The sequence below is a fragment of the Spermophilus citellus genome (genome assembly GCF_964194105.1).
Source record: "Spermophilus citellus genome assembly, chromosome: 2".
In the NCBI taxonomy this organism is placed as follows: domain Eukaryota; kingdom Metazoa; phylum Chordata; class Mammalia; order Rodentia; family Sciuridae; genus Spermophilus; species Spermophilus citellus.
Window position 1 is genome coordinate 211,377,069 of NC_138183.1, and position 21,362 is coordinate 211,398,430.

The window sequence follows — 21,362 nt, forward strand, 5'->3', positions numbered from 1 at the left end:
AGTCTCTTTCTCAAAATATTGCTCCATATTCATCTATTTGCTTCTTGTGGTAATGTGAGATGACACTTTGCCTACAAGGTGAGATGAAGTGGGGTGAATGACATAGGTTTCATGATACAGCATTAGATCATGACATACAGGCTATTTGAATATAAGTACTGCTATCTGAGACTGTTGATCTAATAACCAAAAAGAGTAAAAAGTGACTAAGCAGTGGATTGCATATATGATGTGGATACATATATGCAAGGTATGATTCACCAGAGTGTGATTCACCAGAGTGGAACAACTTTATGACGATTCTCAGACTGGTGTGTGATTTGAAACGTATACATTATTAATTTGGAGGAGTCTCCATTTAATATTTTCAGGCCACAGTTCACTGCAGATAACTGAAACTGCAGAAAACAAAACTACAGAGGGGGCCCTACTGTATTTTAAATACTCAGGCACAACCTATGCTAACAATTAGAAAAGACAAAGACCGGTGGTCCTGCTTTTCTGAAGTATCAGGAGGCATAAATATCACCCCAGAAACCATACTGCAGGGGGCTACCCCAGGAGAATGCTTCCCTTACAGAACTGTGGGGAGGACTAAAGGAGTAACCTAAACCCTGGGAGAATTTCAGAGATTGTCACTGTGTGAGGGATGCCCACTGTCCTCTTACTAAACTTGTCATGTCTTTGGCCTTGTGCTGTTCCAAATCTAGGCTCCACACAAATGTTCAGTGTGTCTTTTGGGGTTCCAGGGCATGGCAGCCAGAGTTCACACTGGCCAAGTCATCATGGCCATTCTCACCATACTGCAAAACAAGGAACATGTGATTGAAGCCCTACACAGGGCCAAGTTCAAGTTTCCTGTCCATCAGAATATCTGCATTTTAAAGTAGTGTGGCTTTATCAATTTCAATGCAGATGAATTTGAAGATAAGGTAACTGAAAAATGGCTCATTTGGAATAGTGGTAGTGTCAAATGCATCCCTAATAGCAGTCCTGTGGGCTTCTACTGTGCTATGATTTCTTAATCATACCCATCAATAAAACCTACCTCCAATCAACAACAGCAGCAAAAAAAAAAAAAAAAAAAAGTACCTCTGGTAGCAGTAAAATCAAAAGGATTAAGATTATAGTCTTTGTAGGATCTACAAAAGCACCAGTTAAAAATTGCCACCAAGCCCTGTAAATAACAAACCTTCCACAGAGTCCAGTAATTGATAGAACAAGAATGTTATAGTAATCATGGGCTGAGGTTATATAAGCCTAGCATGTGTGAGGCCCTAGGTTCAATCCCCAATACCACATAAAACTAAATAAACAAAATAAAGGTATTGTCTCCATCTACACCTAAAATTTAAAAAAAAAAAAAAAGAGTGTTATAATCAACTCAGAGTCTCATGAAGGAGACATGGAATCGTGTGCCCAGATGCCCTTCAAGGAAAGACTTGCAGCCCAAATATAGGGGGTGAGTCAGCAGCCTGAACACAGTCGTCAGTTCCTTCAGGGTGGCCTCAGCTGCAAAGAGGTCCCATCCTTCTCAGAACAGCCCTCATGTGGTGACTGAGCAAGGCAGTTGAGGGAGATGAGGGATGTGGTACAAAGACCTAATTGGTTCAACCTAATGTTGAACAACCTGGAGGCAACACTCCCACCCAGGCTCCCTGCCAGGTTGTCATGGCCTTGTCAAAGCTGCACAGTACTTCTACTGCTTCTCTCCTGACTTTCCTTGTACTGGTGTTGATCCCTAATAAGCATCATGGATCCCAAACCCTGTGCAGCATCTGTATGCAGACAGCACAACTAGAAAATTTGATATAGCTCATTCCTATACCAAGGGTTACCACTGACATATTTAAAGCATCAACATGACTATAGTTCATTTTCAAGAGTATTTAACTGAGCTGGAAATTATGACTAGATCTCCCAGAAGAGATTGGATCTCTGGACACGCACAGATAAATAGTCCAGAATTATTCTGAAGTTTTGGTTTAGTACTGAGCAATATTTGTTTGTAGGGTACTCCTGGCTCTGTAAAGATATGCCCATTCCCTTAAAACTTCTGAAATAAAAGCTGAGCATTATTCTCTGTGGTAAGCCTTGGAGTAAGATTGAGATTAACTCTAATTGATTATGCCTCATATATAGAGAACCAAAAATCAAAAAACTTAAATAGCTGGCAAAAGAGTAAATATTGAGAATTATGTGCCAGGCACTGTTCTAGGCATTAGGGTTCTAGCAGTGAAGAAAATAGAAAATTCTAATAGGAGAAGACAACCAAACAAATAAGTAAAATACATGATAGGAGTGGTAGATTAGCACACTAAAAGCCCACTATGTATCATGCTTCATGATTTCCAGATCCTCCAGTGGCTTCCTCCCTCTCTCCCTCACTCAGCTTTTGTCATGTGACTTTTTTGTCCAATAGGATAGCATCAAGTGTGACACAAGAAGACATTTGGTGAATGCTTGTGCCTCCTGGGGCCTGCCTTTTGGGGGCACTACTACCGTGTAAATATCCAGTCTTGCCTCCTTAGTAATAAAGGCCAGTGGATAGAGACCCAACAGTTTTAGCTATTCCAGATGGGCCCAGCTCCAGTGCTTGCCAACCTTAAGTTGAGTACAGCTCCCCAATTTTTTTAAACTAGTGTCTTATATCTTTTTTTATATATATAAAATCAAAACAATGATGTTTTCTGATCACTCCATGGCCAATGTTCCCAATAACACCATCACAGACTCATATTACAGTGACAAATTGGATTTCATGAGCATTTATTAAGCACTTTTATGTGTTCTAGTATTAGGCATAAAGAATTCAGTAACTACTTCAACAAATTTCTCTGCTGTCAGTTCACAGCTAGATTTCTGGAGAGCAGAGAGAAGACACTCAGTACTTCTTAGGCAGGCCAGCAGGTCTGAAGTGATTGGGGTCTTTGCCACTCCGGCCCCATTCGTTGGCAAACTGGTCAGCCTTCGAGTCCTCTGCTCCATGGCCTGTCAATCTCTGAATATTCTCTCTGGCATTACTGTAATCAAGGCAGGCAGGAAGGAGATTAATCATCAGGCTAATAAGCAACAGTCCCACCCTTTCCACTCCCCTTTCAAAGTAAAGGCTCTGAGAAGAGTCCAGGAAAGCCAAGGAAAGGGGGGTAAAGACCGCCCCTCCCTGGCACAGCCCTACTCAGCCCAGGCTGGTCAACCTGAGAAGAACAGCACCCAAGAAGGAGGGTTGGGAACCATTCAGGCCCACCAGCCACTCAGAGCCCACATCAGGCACCGACTCAGAGAAAAGCTCCAGAGAATGGGCAAGAAGAGGAGGGGCCACAGCCTCCACGGGAAACTTGGCTGCTCAGAAGAGAGTCCCCTCCTGACTATCCAAGGCAGTCAAGCTCTGCTCACCCAGGCCTGGCATCCCTGGGAACCTGCCTTACCTGATCACTTTAGCAGCCCAGGCACCCCCAGGTCCCCTACGGGCGGCATCATAGTTCCCTCGGGCATGGAAGTACTTGTCTGAATTTTTGTAATTGGCTTCCCGCATGTCAGAGTAAGCTCGCCACATGTCTCTAGTCCCTGGAAAGGAAAGAAAATGATGACAATGATCATGCCCTTCTTTACTTCTCTAATCAGAAGATTTCAGCTTTTGACAAAGCCCTTGGAATGAATATTGGCTTAAAAGGAGTATTTCTTTTTATACTGAGTTAAGGTAATGAGAATCACACTCGATACAAGTTTTGTTCTGTTTGATTCCATTCTTTGTCTGTTGCTATTTTGTTTTTGACTGTGTGTGGTGCATGTAAAGATATGGGATGATCTTTAAGGGATATTCATTGCATAGTGGTCCTGTATCTGGAAAGATCCAGGGACCCTTCTGACTAAGTGTGAGAACATGAGGTTCTGAGGGAGGCTATGACATACATATGACCTCTCCAAACCTAGGCAATGGGAGAAAGTCATCCTCATGAGCAGAGTGAGGACAGTTCTATCTTGAGTACATCTGAATGTCCAGGCTATATTTGAGCCTGAATGACTATCAGAATCCAAACATAGGTGACAAAGGTGAGTTCTCTAAGAGAGATTTAAATAAACCAAATCAGGTTCAAAACGCCAGTGTCCTCCCTAATAAAATGAAAGAACATTGACCTAAGGAGTCAAAGATAAGGCCTGGGAATATAGCTCAGCAATAGAGCAAGTGTGAGGTCTTGAGTTTGATCCCTAGCATGGCAAAAAAAAAAAAAAAAAAAAAAAAAAAAAAAGGTATTTTTAGCTGGGTGTGTGAGAATCTAGATAGATCAACAGCAAATCCTTAAAATAATTATTCAGAAAGTATTGCAGAAAATTAATAATACCTGAATTTTTTTTCAGTACTGAGTATTGAACCCAAGGCCTCAGGCATGCTGGGGAAGCATTGTACCACTAATTTGATCCCCAACCCCAACACCTAAAATTTTAAATACTACATTTTGAAAACAAAATCTTGCCATTATGGCTAAGGAAGTATTTTTCCCATGCTGTTGGTTTCCTGGCAATGTCTTGTTCCTAATAAAACCATTGGGGAGGAAATTCATTGCATCTTCTGTTGTGGACAGAGGAACTAGAGTTACCTCCCAAAGGTACCCCATCCCAACCATTTACCATTTCTCGGGTAAAGAACGGAATATTATTCACAATCCCTCAATACTGTCTATAAGCAGTAGATAAAATTCTAGGAAATCTACCTAAGTTCAATCCTACTCTTCTTTGGGGTTTTTTTAGGTACCTCAGGCTCTTGTGGGCCTTAGTTTCTCTAGTAAGGGGTAAGAATGGTGACTACATCACAGGGATTAAAAAATAAACACTAATTCATTTATTACTGAAAAGCTCGTAGTACTGGGTCTAGCCCATATTAAGAGCTTAGTTAATCGTGGTTGCTCTTACTATGTGGTTGAGACTGCACTGGTTCTGCTCAGCATTCCCACAAACATGTGGATGCAAACCAAGGATAGATGGCCTTGACTTAGAAATAAGCTATCCCTGGATTACCACTAGGGGGCAGTAGAGCCCCACTTGTTTTAGGAGAACACCACCAAATTCCAGAGCTTTCCTACATTGTTGCTGAAAAGTTGCCTTTCAAACTTTAAGTGGCCTCTAGCCTAGTGATCCCCATAAAAGAGTGACAAAGGTAGCCAGAAAAGCTCCATGAACTACTACAATTAAGAAACAACAAAAGTTCCTTCTCTATCCAGCTGTGACTTTGACAGTGGGGATGTCTGCTCAGGTGAATCACCTGAGCCAGATGTAGCCTCCTGCCCCCATCCTTTGATCCTTACCTTGACCAGCTTGCTTGAGGAATTCGCCCCATCTTTGGCTGTTAACTCCCAGGACCAGGAAGCAAAAAACGATGCTAATTAAAAGCTTCATTTTGCTGCAGAGTCAAAGAAACACAACCTTGAATGATTCGTGTTTTTGGAGGGATTTTTATATTTTGTAATGTTGATTCATCATTGCATTCCAATAATAACCTCAATCAATTTTACACACAAACATGTGTGTGTGTGTGTGTGTGTGTGTGTGTGTGTGTGTAGATAGATGAGAGGTAAATAGGTTTTCAAAAGGTTTGATTCTTCATTTTCATCAATCTTATTAGAATCCAGTGTCTTAGAGATTGCAATACACTGTTAGAATAAACTACTTCCCATTTCAGTCATTCCTCATCAGCCCTAAACCTCCACTATATAGGAAATTTCCAAATAAGCATTTGGGGATTTTGATACATTCCTCTCTGTAATATGAGATGAGGTAAATCATCAATAAATATTAATATAATGCCTATTGTAACCACCACTGAATTCACACGGATGCACACAACAAAACTCTACCCTGAAAAGTATTCACATCTGGTGAATTTTAATTATCAGAATATTAGTTTTAGGAAGGATGTAGAGAGAGAAAGCTGAGATGCAGCACAAGAACACTGGTGGAAAAAGAGAATTGTCAGAGTAAAATGGTTGAAAAGTTCTAACACCTCACCCTGGGCTGTGGTTCCTGCTGAGTGAAGCTGCAGCTGCTGCCTGTGCCACCTGTTGGAGAGATGTGGCTGGTATTTATATACTGGCACTTTCTAATGTAGCAAACCTCTTCTCCCTCTTGCACAATCCCTTTTGGTCAGAATCCAGCATCCAGATGTCTCTTCACACATACGGTCTTGATTTTCCCAGGTGATGCAATCTGACAACTTTCAGGAGTGTAGCAAGTTGGGGTTTTCTACCTATTTCCCATATTACTACTGACTGGCAAAGTTTTTCTCCCTCTACATAATAATGTACTGACAATTTGATGTAAAGGGTAGTCAATATTGGAAAAATAGCTTTGATCTTGTGAAGAATGTAAGAATACAGAGTAAATGGAACAGCTGAGCTGGTTCCACCACAAGGGACATGAACTGGGACTTAGGGTACAGGAGTAGGTAAAGAAAAAAATAGACAACCCAGGAAAATAAAACTGTTCGCATCCATGTGGATGTTTTCAGCACTGAGAAAAGAAATCTTCCAGATGCCAGTGTATTTGTGATGAGTTGCTATGGAAGATCACATGGCAGGTTATATCTGAAGGATGCTATAATCCAGGAATGTTGAACAGTAGTATAGAAATTTGCTACAAAGTCATGTAGATATGATACATGATAAAGATGGTCAGAAAATGGCCCACTGGCTACTAATTATCAAAGTAGTAGATTCAGGAAGGCATCAGAGAGAGCTGGGATACAGCACAAGAATGCTGGGAGGGTGCTGTTGTAGTCAGGAAAGCAAGACTGTGCTTTATTATATAAGTTTAGTAAGAGTATTTGGGGAAGAACCTTCATGCAGATGCTATCAAGGGACTATAATCCACGGTCTTCTCATTTATCCCATCCCTACCCAGCTGTGGGATCTGCCCTTCCAGCATCATCTGAAGCTTGAGGGCATGGAGAAACCCCTCCAGAGACAGTTTCAGAGAACTGCATCTGCTTTATTGAGCAGCAAAAATAGCTTTTATAGTGGATATATGCTAACTTACATACAATAGTCATGATAGGCCAGAGGTGATAAACAACATATATTACAGGAGTCCAGACACCAAGAGTTCAGAAACTGCCATACAGGTTGGCCTTGTACCAACAGGGGAATAACTTCCTGTGACAGGAACAAGGAAATTGTGCTTGCCAGTGTTCTGACAGCACTTTGTCCCAAAACATAGTGTTCTATGTTAGGACTTCCCTGCTGCACAATGAGCAAGGTAAGCAGTCCTCCATGAGGACCAGAATCAAGCCCACCAATACCTATCCCTTAATCCAAATGGAAAATTTTAATGACAATTAGATTTTCCTAGAGAAGAAAGAATAACATGTGTGTGATGGGGCAGAGATGACGTGGGAACCCAGAGGACATCAGAACTGGTCCTTCTCACATAGAAACCAAGGCCCAGCCCAGGTTGTGATAGCTCAGGATTTTTGCCTGGAATGTTTGCTGGGAGAAAAGAAAGTGGGCTTTGCATTAGAGATACTAGTAATCTCCAAGACTGGTGCAAGCAAATCATGGAGACTTGATAGAAGAGATATTGGAAGATGATATATAACAACTAGTAAGGAGATGGGACTTACACTGGTTACATCTAGTAACCCAGAGAAGAATGAAGGTGAAATGCTTTCAATTTTGTTACAAAACTGAAGGAGTTACGAGTTGGATATTAGAAAGAGGATGCAGAATGAAGCAAATCAACTCGAGATAAAGGAAATCAGACAAGGATTGACACCACGTTAGAGAATCATTGTCTTAAGTTTAGAATCTGCTGAAATTAGGGATGATGTCTTTTTCTAGGTCTGGGCCTCATTTTAATTTTTTTAGGCACAATGAGATGAAAGTTATAAGACAGATACCTATCAAAGAATTTTTCCTGTCCCTTTGGTTCTTATCCAAAGCAATGATAAACAATATTTGAGTAGACCCTACACAAATTCCATTCCTTGGAAAGGTGAGATTCCCTATAGTTAGAGTAAGCTCCAGGTTGTCTTGGCTCACTTGGTCCTAGGAGTGAACAGGGAGAGAGAATTGAGAGGAGGAGTGTTATCAACTACCCACAGTCAAGTCATGGGCATGCTTCAGGAGACCGCTTCATAGGGGAGGACTTATTATATCCAGACCCCTTTTTTCCTACTTTCCTTGGAATAGAAATTGTGAGCCAGCGATAGTCACAATTATTTTACTCCCTTAAGACCCTTTGACGCTGGAAAATCACTCTCTACTTTTTCACTCATTCAAGTGCTTCTCCTCTCTGATAAAAAGAAAGCAAGCCAGGAAAATTTCTAGGTGCCAGGAGGAACTCTTTAGAGACTTTCATAAGCATTGAATGTTCTCTTCCTTTATTACTTAATGTGTTCTGCTTCCCAGAAAGGGACACACAGTTTTTTGCAGTGCTGAGCTTAGAATAATTTACACAAGGGCAGTCAGCTATTTTCTCTTGTTTTTCCTGAAAAAAAGAGTTTTTTGAATCTCTAGGCCTGCAGGGAATTTCCCAAGACTCCTCCAACAAGCCAAGTGTCCTAGTTTGAATAGAGTAATCTCTGTTGATGCCGACTTTCCCAGCTTACATATTAACGTAGCACCTCCTCTCACTCTAAAAAATAACTGGGTGTGGATAATAAATTAGTAGTAATTTTTCACTAGGAACCATGTGTGACCAGCCTGCTTGAGAGGCCTAAGCCACACATTTTTTTCTCTTACCATTAATTTAAGTGGAAGAAGAGAACAATAGAGCTTAATTCTATTAAAAACTAGAAAAACAAAAATCAGAAAAAATAAAGAAGTCCACAGTAACATGGCTAAGAATGGCATTTTAGACATAAGCCCCAGTCTTTGAGGGTCAGCAGGAAGAATAATGGGAAACTCCTTAAATATAAGTAAGTAAAATAATGATCCTACTTTATAGAGTTGTGAGATTAAATGATTGATACTAAAAGGGGTTTGAATTAGTTCTGAATGCACATAAAGCACTTAATGAATTTTAGCTCTTCCAGATTAACCAAGGAAACACACAATAATTTATACTTTCCAGAAAGCAGAAAGATTAGTAAAAATATTATTATCAAGGCAACACATTATGACCAATCAGAATTTCAGTTTTATTACTTTTTTATTCCACATTTTATTGGTGCCTTACACTTGTACATAATAATGGGATTTGTTGTTATATATTCGTACAATTCTTTTTAAAAGGCTGAATTGAGACCCTGCATCTACTAGAAGAAAATGTAGTAGTGCCAATTTAGGAACCAACTTCCTCAACAAGACTCCTAAAGCACAAATAAATAAATAAAGACTCAATAAATGGCCTAAGTCACACATTTTTACAAAATGGGAGAAAATCTTTGCTACCTGCACCTCAGAGTATTAATCGCCAGGATATAGAAAGAACTCAAAAAACTTAGCACCAGGGGCTGGGGTTGTGGCTCAGCGGTAGAGTGCTTGCCTTGCACGTGAGAGGCCCTGGGTTCAATCCTCAGCACCACATAAACATAAATAAATAAAATAAAGATATTGTGTTCAACTACAACTAAAAAATAAATATTAAAAAAAAACAAACTTAGCACCAAAAAAACCCAAATAGCCCAATAATAAATGGGCAAAGGAACTGAACAGGGAGTTCAAGAAATACAAATGGTCAACAAATATATAAAGAAATGTTCAACATCTCTAACAATTAGAGGAATGCAAATTAAAAATATACTGAGATTCTTTCTCACTCCAGCCAGAATGGCAATTAACAAGAATACAAGTAACAATAAATGTTGGCGAGGATGTGGGGAAAAGGTACACTCATACATTGCTGGTGGGACTGCAAATTAGTGCAACCATTCACTGTGGAAAGCAGTATGGAGATTCCTCAGAAAACTTGGAATGGAACCACCATTTGACCTAGTTATCCCACTCTTTCGCTTAAATCCAAAGGTCTTAATATCCGCATACTACAGTGACACAGCCACACCAATGTTTATAGTAGCTCAATTCACAATAGTTAAGCTATGGAACCAACCTAGGTGCCTTTCAACAGATGAACGGATGAAGAAACTGTGGTATATTTACATAATGGACTATTACTCAGCCATAAAGAAATATGAAATCATGGCATTTACCAGTAAATGGAGGGCACTGAAAACTTTCCTGCTAAGTGAAATAAGCCAAACCAAAAAACCAAAGGTCAAATGTTCTCTCTGATATGTGGATGCTAACACATAATAAGGGTAGGGGAGGGAAGAATAGAGATACTTTGGATTAGACAAAGGGGAATGAAGGGAGGGAGATGGAAATAGGAAAGAGCAGAATGAATCAGACATAACTTTCTATGTTCATATATGAATACATGACCAGTAAAACTCCACAGCATGTACAACCACAAGAACAGGATCCTAATTAGAATAAGTTATACTCCATGAATGTATGTCAAAATATGCCCTACTGTCATGTATATCTAAAAAGAACAATAAATAAATAAAATAAAATAATCCAAGTCTGTATTATATATTTCAAAATTTCTAAAAGAATTGATTTAAGTGTTTTCATTACAAAAGAAGAAGAAGGAGGAGGAGGAGGAGGAGGAGGAGAAGATAGGTAGGCGAGGTGATTTGGTATGTCAATTAACTTTAACAAACAAAAGGAAAGGGCATAGTATAAAAAGTGGACCTGTTGTTATCTCTCTTTCCTTGTATGGATTAAAGCTGAGGGATCTTCATCCAAAAGCTTGACTGGATCCCCTTTGATTGATGGCTGTAAATCTCCTGGTTTTTTTGTTTGTTGTTTGTTTGTTTGTTGTGAAAAATTGACTTGTTTAAAAATTTAATTTAATTATGTGGTACCTAGTATGAGAACACCATTTAGATTTGGTCTGGTCTGTTAGGGCCTGATGCAGGATCTCAGTCCAAAACAATGGTCTCCTCTAAATTGTACTGAACCATTGAATGAGCAGCTACTGCAAATACAAAACCTCAGCACCAGAAAGGCTGGAGTCCCCATTCTATATCACTCAATTCACTGAGGGATTAAAAGAAAATGTCACATTGAAACAATAGAAGAAATGAAGAACTCCCTGTGTAAGCTGTTGGTTGTACATGTGCATTTTCTTCCCAGTAAAACACACATAAGGAAAAAAAGTATATATCAGGAAACTAAATATTAATTTTGATTTTAAAATTTATAATGATTGACAAATAATAATTGTATATATTTATAGGGCATCACGTGATATTTGATATATGTATACATTATGAAATTATTATATCAAGCTAGATGACATACCACATAACCTCACATACTTCACATACCTCTCTTTTTTTTTATGAGAACATTTAAAATCTATTCTTTTAGAAATTTTGAAATATGTAATACAGCTTTTTTAAATTAAGGAAAATTATCATTTGTGACAATATGGATAAACCTGGAGGACATTATGCTAAGTGCAATAATCTAGACAGGCAGACCCAAGTACTGAATGATCTCATTTATATGTGGACTCTAAAAACATCAAACTTTTCTAGGTAGAGAGTAGAAGGGTGGGATGAGGGTGAGGGTAGGTAGGAATGCAGAGATGTTGATCAAAGGGTGCAACGTTTTAGACAAGAGGAATAAGTTTTAGCCATCTATTGCACAGTATGGTGGTCTTAGTTAATAATAATGTATTGGGTATTTCAAAGAAAACCTATTTACATAGTGCTTGGGCCTTCCTGAGAGCAAGACCTTTGCCTCTGTGGATCCTGCAGAGGGCAGCAGCTCCTTGATACTTAGGCAAGACAATATGCTAAGGCAATGACTGGGTGGTTTCTGCTCTCAGTAGTTCCTCACAGGGTTCCTCCTCCAGGGCTATAGGAAAGACTGCTCAACTGAAATGCAAGTATCACAGGGGTAGATGACCGACTTTCCTTGAATCATATACAATCCTAACCCAACTATCGAACCTGGAAATAATTGTTTAGGGAAACAGGTCCACATGTTTGTCCTCTGAGCCAACTGCTGAGGGCTCACAGGTAAGACTACACATTTGTTCCATGGATAAGCACCAAATGACTTCTGGAAAAAGCCAAAAGCTAACAATGATATCTACAATAAATACATCAGGACATGAGACAAATGCCCATGATTATTCTACCTTTCAATCACTAGCATTTCTCAGGCAAAAATCTCTTTAGCAGCTGGTTAGAAACAGTTCAGAGAGGCAGACAGACTCCCTTGAGAGACTCCCACAGAGCTTAATCCCACTTCCCTTTCCTGGCTCAGATTAGATTTAGTGTGGAGTCCCTGTTCTCAGATCTCAATTTAATCAGCCCACAGTAAACTATTTGCTAATTTAGATGAGACACATCCATTTATTTAAGTAAGACACATTTTCGAGGCCAGGAGACACATCATCTTTTGGAAGCCAAATAAGTATAGATAAATTGAAATGATAATCAGAGATCTCTCCCCAGCATCCCATGTTGTTACTGAAAGCTTGTTCCTTGTCCCCAATGCCAATGCAATACCGAAGATGCACTTATGGGAGAAAAGAAAAAGAAGTTTTATTGCTTTGCTAGCAAAGAAGAAACATGGCGGACTCCTTTTCCAGAGGTTGTGATTCTGCCCATCAGGGAAAACAGAGTTCTTTTCAAGAAGCTATTAAAAAGCTATGTTCCAGGGGCTGGGATTGTGGCTCAGTAGTAGAGTGCTTGCCTAGCATGTGTGAGACACTGGGTTCGATTCTCAGCACTGCATATAAATAAATGAATAAAATAAATGTCCATCAACAACTGAAAAAAAATTTTTTTTTAAAAAAGCTACATTCCAGGTGCATCCTGACAGGGAGTCCCAGGTGCTCTCTAATGGCCCAGTTGTTAATTTAGGAGATAGTCACTTTCTAGTTCTTCTGATGACATATTTTTCCTTTGGAGAACAGGTTAATCAAGGTAATCTGTTCCCTGTCCCCAGGTTAGGGAGGAGAGGGGAAAAAAGGAAAATGAAAATAAGTAAATAAAAAATGAATGAAATAAGCAGTAAGGGCTATATTCAAAAGGTAAAGTAGACCACTGTCACATTGTGAGACCAAATGATTTTTCAGGAGAGTTCTGCTAAAATATCAGGGGACAGTTAATTATACAAGTTGTTGGAGAAAACAGATAAAGGATAAAGTTATATAGCTCATTTTAAAGAAGGTGAAAAGTACAAGAAAATAGTAATCTCACTTCACTTTTTAAAAAAATGCCAAATTCCAAAATAAAATGCAGCATTGACAAACCAAATCTGAATATTATCAATGCCTCATGATTGAGTGCAGTTTAATTCTCTGAATGCAAGAATAGGTCAACGTTATAAATTCAGTCAATGTAATTCACCACATTAGTAACCTAAAAGAGAAATTATGTTATTATCACAATTAAATTAAATCCTTTCCCAGTGACAGTACAATGGGATCCTGAAGGGAAAGAGAAAAGTACTAAATTCTGACCCCAGACCCTCCATTCTTTTCCAAGTAAAAATATTGCCCAGAAAAGAAAAAAACAAATTTCAAATTCTCACAAACCTGTTTCTTGAGCGCTCAACTGACATGCTCTGTTAATAATTGAGTCACCTCTCAGTATAACCTATATAAGCAGAGACTTCCCCTTTGGGCAATGGCTCATTTTCCATCAGGAAAGTGGGTCCACCAGAGGCATGACTCCACCACTGAATAAAGGCTGTGCTGACCCATGAAGTTTGCACCCGGCTCAGTCATTTTGATAAAACTCAAGACATAATTAAGTTTTCAAAAATCCTCTAGAAAAGTACATATCAAAAGGAACTTTTGTAGGCACAGTAGCACACACCTGTAATCTCATCTACTCAGGAGGCAAAGGCCAGGAGGTTCGAAAGTCCAAGGCCAGACTGGACAACTTAGTGAGACCCCGTCTCAAAATAAAATCTAAAAACATAAGAATAAAAAAATGGGCTAGGAGTGTAGCTCAGAAATAGAGTACTTGGCCAGCATGCCAGGGGGCCCTGGGTTTAATCCCTAGTACTGCCAAACAAAAATAAAAGAAACTTTTTTAGTTTTATAATGTTGTGTGCCCCAAAATTGCAGCAAACATTTTATTTAGTGAATTTTTTATTTTAATCATTGCCTTCAGGATTTGGAATGAGAAAAGTATGCCTATTATTACCACTGTTAGCTCCTGTACTCTGGAAGAAGCCCTGGCCAACACCACAGAAAATAAAGAGAAACAAAGAGAGAAGGATTGAGAAGAGAGAGGGAAACTGCCCTTGCTTCTGAAGGACATGGACGAGAGGCCCCAGGGAACTTCCCTTGCTGTTCCCCTGACTGCCCTTCTGCCCGGCCCTAAATGAGTGGACCACCAAAACTCCTCTTATGACCTGGCCCTGATAAACCCTATAAAACCCAGACCATTGTAGCGACTTGCGCCATTTTCTTTCCTGAAAAATGTGCCCCTCTGATGCTTAATGAAAAGCATGGCTGATCCACTGAGGTCTGTCCCCATTTCGGTTATTTTTGCTCTAAGCATCCACGTAGTATAATCACCAATCTAAAGAGGCCACAAAATTCAAATCAACAAAATATTAAAATTAATAAGGAAATTCAATAAGGTGTCAAACACTCGATCCAAAAAACATTTCTTCATAATAGAAATAATCAAATGAGCTGGGGTTGTGGCTTAGTGGTAGAGTGCTCTCCTAGCACGCATGAAGCACTGAGTTCGATCCTCAGCACCACATAAAAAAAATAAAGATATTGTGTCTACCTACAACTAATATATATTTACATATTTAAAAAAGAAATAACCAAATGGAAAACATAATTTATTTATTTTATTTATTTTTTTTTAAAGAGAGGAGAGAGAGAGAATTTTTTTTTAATATTTATTTTTAGTTCTCGGCGGACACAACATCTTTGTTGGTATGTGATGCTGAGGATCGAACCCGGGCCGCACGCATGCCAGGCGAGCGCGCTACCGCTTGAGCCACATCCCCAGCCCCGGAAAACATAATTTAAAATAATATTTCATTCATGATAACAGCAAAATTTTAAGACATCTAGGGATTAATTCATTAGAACTACACAACAAAACTGTGGAGAAGATAAACAACTTAAAAGATAATTTGAACCAGGTGCAGTGACGCAGGCCTGTAATCTCAACTTCTCAGGAGGCTGAGGCAGGAGGATCCTGAGTTAAAGCCAGCCTCAGCAAAAGCAAGGTGCTAAGCAACTCAGTGAGACCCTGTCTCTAAATAAAATACAAAAAAGGTCTGGGGATGTGCCCCAGTGGTTGAGCAGCCCTGGGTTTAATCCCGGTACTAAAAAAAAAAAAAAAGATAATTTGAATAGAGAGAAGGCATGTTAGACAAGTGCTCTACCACTGAGATGTACATCCATGCATGAGATGGGAAAACTTTATATTGTAGAGATGTCAGTTTTCCTTCAAATTAATCTACAAATTTAGTGCAATCCTAACAATATTCCACTTGAGCGCTTACTCTAAAATTAATAAACATCTATGCATAGAAAAGTCAATCTTTAAAAAAACAGATACTAAGAAAGGGCACTTGCTTTACCAGGTATTGAAAGCAAATGAAAGGGAATACCAAAGAAAAAGAAACGGAAACAGACCCTAAAGGATCAGCAGTAAGCAGCAGAGGGGCACGTTCTCAATAAGAAAAATGACAACAGGCTGCAACATGGATCTAGGTTTTATAGGGTTTTAGCAGACTAGGTCATGGGAGGAGTTTTAGTGGTGGGCTCATTTAGGGTGTAGCAGGAGGGTGGGTAGGGAAACAGTTGTAGTTAAGGGACGTTCCATGGTTCCTATTGTCCATATCCTGCAGATGTTACAACATACAGCAAAGCACAGTAATAGAAACAATGGAATTGGCCCAGGAAAGGACAAATTGACCAATATAAGAGAAGAGCCATGTAGATAATATCTTAATATATAATCAAGGACACAATACAAATCAATGGGGAAAGGATGCACTTTTTAATTGATAGTTTGGGAGCAAATGGTCACTTAACAGAGAAAAATAAAATTGGATCCTTCCCTAACACACATACAAATGTCCACTCTGGAAATATTAAATACTTAAATACAAAATCATAAAGAAAAGATAAAAAATATAAAATCATGAGAAAAGAACATCAAAGAACATATCTGTGATTTAAAGGTGTGGAAGTTATTTTTCCCATTTTTAATCGATGCATTATAATTATACATATTGGGGGGATTTATTATTAGATATTCATAAGTGCACATGACATAAAAATATAATTTGGCCAGTATCATGCCTCAGTATTTCTCCTTTCTCTCCCTGCCTTTATTCCTTCTACACTACTGCTCTCCCTTCAGTTTCATGAGGTGCCTCCCCCTTCCTTTCCTTTTTCCTCTGTAGTTTCCACGTGTGGCTGAAAGCTCAGTTCTTGTCCCCGATCCAATCCCATAATAAGAATGCAGTTTTGAGAAAAAGGAAAAAGAAGGTTTATGGCTTTGCTGTCCTGTCCCAAAGTCTGTGATTCTGCTAATCAGCAAGAACAGGGGCCTTTTAAAGAGGTGATTCAAAGACTGTATCCATTCCACACCTTCTTGTTTGGAATTGTAATTCACTTCTTAATTTGGGAGACAGTAATTTCTGATATCTTCTGGTACCATCCCCAAAGTCTGGATTACTTCATTACTGTCTTGAGTGTATACTCAAGGACAGATAAATTGGCCTAAAATGGGGAAGAAAGGTTTCCCCCAGATTAGGCAGTGGGAGAGAATAGGAAGGACCAGGGAGAGAGGAAGATAAAGAAACAAATCCATTTAAAAAATAAGATGCAACCCCTTCATGTTCAAAACACTAGAAAAAATAGAGATAACAGGAACATATCTCAACATTTGTAAAGGCTATCTAGGCTAAGCCCCAGGCCAACATCATTCTAAATGGAGAAAAATTGAAGGCATTCCCTCTAAAAACTGGAACAAGACAGGGATGCCCTCTTTCACCACTTCTATTTAACATAGTTCTTGAAACACTGGCCAGAGCAGTTAGATAGATGAACGAAACTAAAGGGATACACATAGGAAAAGAAGAACTCAAATTGGCACTATTTGCTAATGATATGATTCTATATCTAGAAGACCCAAAAAATTCCACCAGCAAACTTCTAGAACTAGTAAATGAATTAAGCAAAGTAGCAGAATATAAAATCATAGGCATTTCTGTATATCAGTGACAAATCCGCTGAAATGGAAATGAGGAAAACTACCCTATTTTATAATAGCCTCAAAAAAAAAATACTTGGGAATCAAAGAAAAAGGTGAAAGATCTACACAATGAAAACTACAGAACCCTAAAGAAAGAAATCAAAGAAAATCTTAGAAGATGGAAAGATCTACCTTGCTCTTAGGTAGACAAAATTAATATTATCAAAATGACCATACTACCAAAAGCACTACACAGATTTTTTTTATATTTATTTTTTAGTTGTATTTGGACACAATACCTTTATTCACTTATTTATTTTTTATGTGGTGCTGAGGATTGAACCCAGGGTCTCGCACGTGCAAGGTGAGTGCTCTACCCCTGAGCCACAACCCCAGACCAGCACTATACAGATTTAATGCAATTATCTGATTAAAATCCCTATTGCATTCCTCATACAAATAGAAAAAGCAATCATGAAATTCATCTGGAAAATTAAGAGACTCAGAATAGTTAAAGCAATCCTTAGAAAGAATGAAGCAGGTAGAATCACTATACCAGAACTTAAACTATACTCCAGAGCAATAGTAACAAAACAGCATGGTATTGGCACCAAAACAGACTGGTACACCAGTGGTACAGAATAGAGGACACAAAGACTAACCCACAAAGTTACAATTATCTTACACTAGACAAAAGTGCCAAAAACATGCATTGGAGAAACATAGCCTCTTCAACAAATGGTACTGGGAAAACTGGAAATCCATATGCAACAAAATGAAATTAAATCCCTATATCTCACCATGCACAAAACTCAACTCAAAGTGGATCAAGGACCTAGGAATTAAACCAGAGACCCTGCGTCTAATAGAAGAAAAAGTAGGCCCTAATCTTCATCATGTGGGATTAGGCCCCAACTTCCTTAATAAGACTCCTATAGCAAAAAAAAAAAAAAAAAAAAAAAACCTTCTATAGCACAAGAATTAAAATCAATGGAACCATCATTTGACCCAGCTATTCCTCTCTTCGCTCTATACCCAAAGGACTTAAAAACAGTATACTCCAGGGACACAGCCACATCAGTGTTTATAGCAGCACAATTCACAATAGCTAACCAACCTAGATGCCCTTCAGTAAATGAATGGATAAAAAAAATGTGACATATATACACAATAGAATATTACTCAGCAATAAAAGAGAATAAAATCATGGCATTTGCAGGTAAATGGATGGGGTTTGAAAAGATAATGCTAAGTGAAGTTAGCCAATCCCCAAAACACAAATGCTGAATGTTTTCTCTGACATAAGGAGTCGGATTCATAGTGAGGTAGGCAAGAGGAGCTTGGGAGGAATAGAGGAACTCTAGGTAAGGCAGAGGAGTGGGAGGGGAAGGGAGAGGGCAGGGGGTTAGAAATGACGGTGGAATGTAATGAACATCATTATCCAAAGTACATGTATGAAGACACAAATTGGTGTGAATATACTTTATATACAACCAGAGAAAAAAGTGCTCTATATGTGTATTATGAATTTTAATACATTCTGCTGTCATATATTTAAAAAAATAAAATAAATTAAGAAAAAATAAGGTGCAAGACAGCAAAGTGACTCACACCTGTAATCCCAGCAGCTTAGGAGGTTGAGACAGGAAGATTGCAAGTTCAAAGCCAGCCTCAGCAACGGGGTGAGGCGCTAAGCAACTCAGTGAGACTCTGTCTCTAAATAAAATACAAACTAGGGCTGGAGATGTGACTCAGTGGTTGAGTGCCCCTGAGTTCAATCCTCAATACTCCTCTCACAAAAAGATTTATTTTTAAACAAAGTGATTCACATTGAAATATTAATAAAATATTACAGGGCTGCTTTTACAGAACATAGTAACAATCTCTGAAGTCTTTTGGTGTTTGTTACTATTGTTCTACAGAATTCCTTTGTCAGAAATAACTTTTGTAAGCACAGCTTTTATTACCCTATATGCTAGTCTTACAGCTGCACAAGAGCCCATTTTCTCTTCCCTATATTAAAAAAAAAACAACAACCTTCTCCCACCAGAAATTAGTAAAGTGTCTAGTTTTCAAAGCCAAGTGCTGAAATTCCACTGACTGACCCCAAAAGAAATGCATGCTGGGTATGGTGGTGTACCCCTGTAATCCCAGCAGCTCAGAGGCTGAGACAGGAGGATTGAGAGCTCAAATCCAGCTTCAGCAACTTCAAGGCCCAAAGCAACTCTGCCAGACCCTGTCTCTAAATAAAATACAAAAAAATTGGATGGGGGCCTGAAAAGAAATGGAATCTATGGAACTGAAAAGGTCAGAGCAGGATTAACAGAAGAAATATGTAGTATAACTTATTGTACTCTTTATTAATTGCAATGCATTATTTGTATCTATGTTTGTACATTTATTGTTGCCAGTGTGTGTATTCAGAGAATAAGTCATACCTGTAAACCCATATTATGAATAAAATATTTTTATCTCTTTTTCAAAAAAGTTTAACACATAATAATTGTACATATTTATAGCATATGATGTGATGTTTCAACACATAGATTCGTGGTGTCATGATCAAATCAGGATAATTAGCATGCTTGTCCATCACCTTAAACATTTATTATTTCTTTTTTTTAAGTTTTTTTTTTTAATTATCCTTCTCAATGTTTATAGCAATTACTTAGGTTGGTTTGTTTGTTTGCATCATTGCATTTTTTTTTTTAAAGAGCCCTTTGATTTTTTTTTTTAACAAGGTGGTAGTGAGCAACATGGATTTTTTTTTTTAAGAGAGAGTGAGAAAGAGAGAGAATTTTTAATATTTATTTTTTAGTTTTCGGCGGACACAACATCTTTGTTTGTATGTGGTGCTGAGAATCGAACCCGGGCCGCACACATGCCAAGCGAGCGCACTACCGCTTGAGCCACATCCCCAGCCCCATTTATTATTTCTTTACAATGTTATTTTTCCTTATCTCAACCCTGGAATGCCAATGAGGATAGGAACTGGGTTGTTGGATTTTTTTCACCATCCAAATTCAGTGCCTAGAAGAGAACTTGAAACATATTTAACTTATGAATCTTAGTTGAATAAATATGTTCACTGTTGAAAACATGAAAAATAAAAAAAAAATACAAAAAGAAAAAGAAAAAGCAATACCAATTTTATAAGTCAAGATTGGGGAAGGGGTAGAGAGACCCACTGTAGAAAATTTTATGTTTGGTCTCTATTTTCTAGGTTTATATAAATATATGAAAACATACACAAACATAAGGTGATAAAATACCTACCGTTTGGGCTGGGGTTATGGCTCAGTGGTAGAGCACTTGCCTAGCACATGCAAGGCCCTGGGTTCGATTCTCAGTACCACATAAAAGTAAATAAATAAAATAAAGGTATTGTGTCAACTACAACTAAAAAATAAATATTAAAAAAATACCTTGCATTTTATGTTCTACTTTTGTTTTCTTTTTCCTTTGTTGCTATGGATTGAATCCAGAGCCTCAGTGCTCTACAACTAAGCTATCACCTCTATATTCTACTGTTTCATTTAATAACCTAGCATGAACAGGTTTCCATGTTACTACCTTTACTAACAATAGGTCAGTGGCAAAACTGAAACTCAAATCTCGTATGTTAGAACTGAGCATTTGGTTTCTTAGCCATGTACTATACAGTTGCCACCTGAACTTGTGATTTGGTTGTTTTAAATTCTTTCTAGCTTAATAATAACTCTCCCTTTGAAATTTCAGACCACAAGAACAATGATCTTGTCTGTCTCACTCTCTACTATATTCCCAGGCCCTAGAACAGTTCCTGCCACATACTAGGAGTTCATTAAATAGGTGTTGAACAAGTGAATAGAAAGACAAATAAGTTTTACAAGTGTCTTTTTACTGGAAAGGTAAATTGGTTGAGGGTTTTTTGTTCTGTTTTGTTTTGTTTTGTTTTTAGGATTCCGTGTTAAAGAGAAGCATGGCACTGTTTAGACAGTACTAAGTCCAGCCCTGCACAAGACTAAACCAAGATCAATCTGAGAGCAGAGTACATTGAGGCACCTGCCTGGAGTTCCTGTAAATTTCTCAGCACGTTCAGAAAAGATAAAACTGAGTCACTGACTAGACGCAATACCTTTTGAGGTTTCTGTAAATTCCCCAGCACTTTCAAAAAAAG

At 38.4% G+C, this 21,362-nt stretch overlaps 1 protein-coding gene across 4 annotated transcripts in view; it reads right to left on the reverse strand.

The window, feature by feature from the left end:
- Positions 1 to 2,739: 2,739 nt before the first annotated feature.
- Positions 2,740 to 21,362, reverse strand: part of LOC308641317 (serum amyloid A-3 protein) — a gene marked incomplete at both ends in the record, with an annotated part of 39,970 nt that continues 21,347 nt past the window's right edge. The window contains 4 exons of one of the 4 annotated variants that reach the window (XM_081279790.1): positions 2,740 to 3,023; positions 3,429 to 3,567; positions 5,304 to 5,398; positions 6,004 to 6,101. In XM_081279790.1, coding sequence (XP_081135916.1) covers positions 2,885 to 3,023; positions 3,429 to 3,567; positions 5,304 to 5,394 — 369 coding nt within the window. Of the gene's footprint in view, positions 3,024 to 3,428; positions 3,568 to 5,303; positions 5,399 to 6,003; positions 6,102 to 21,362 lie in introns of those variants that run through there. The other 3 variants (XM_081279791.1, XM_081279794.1, XM_081279792.1) reach the window with 3 other exon arrangements.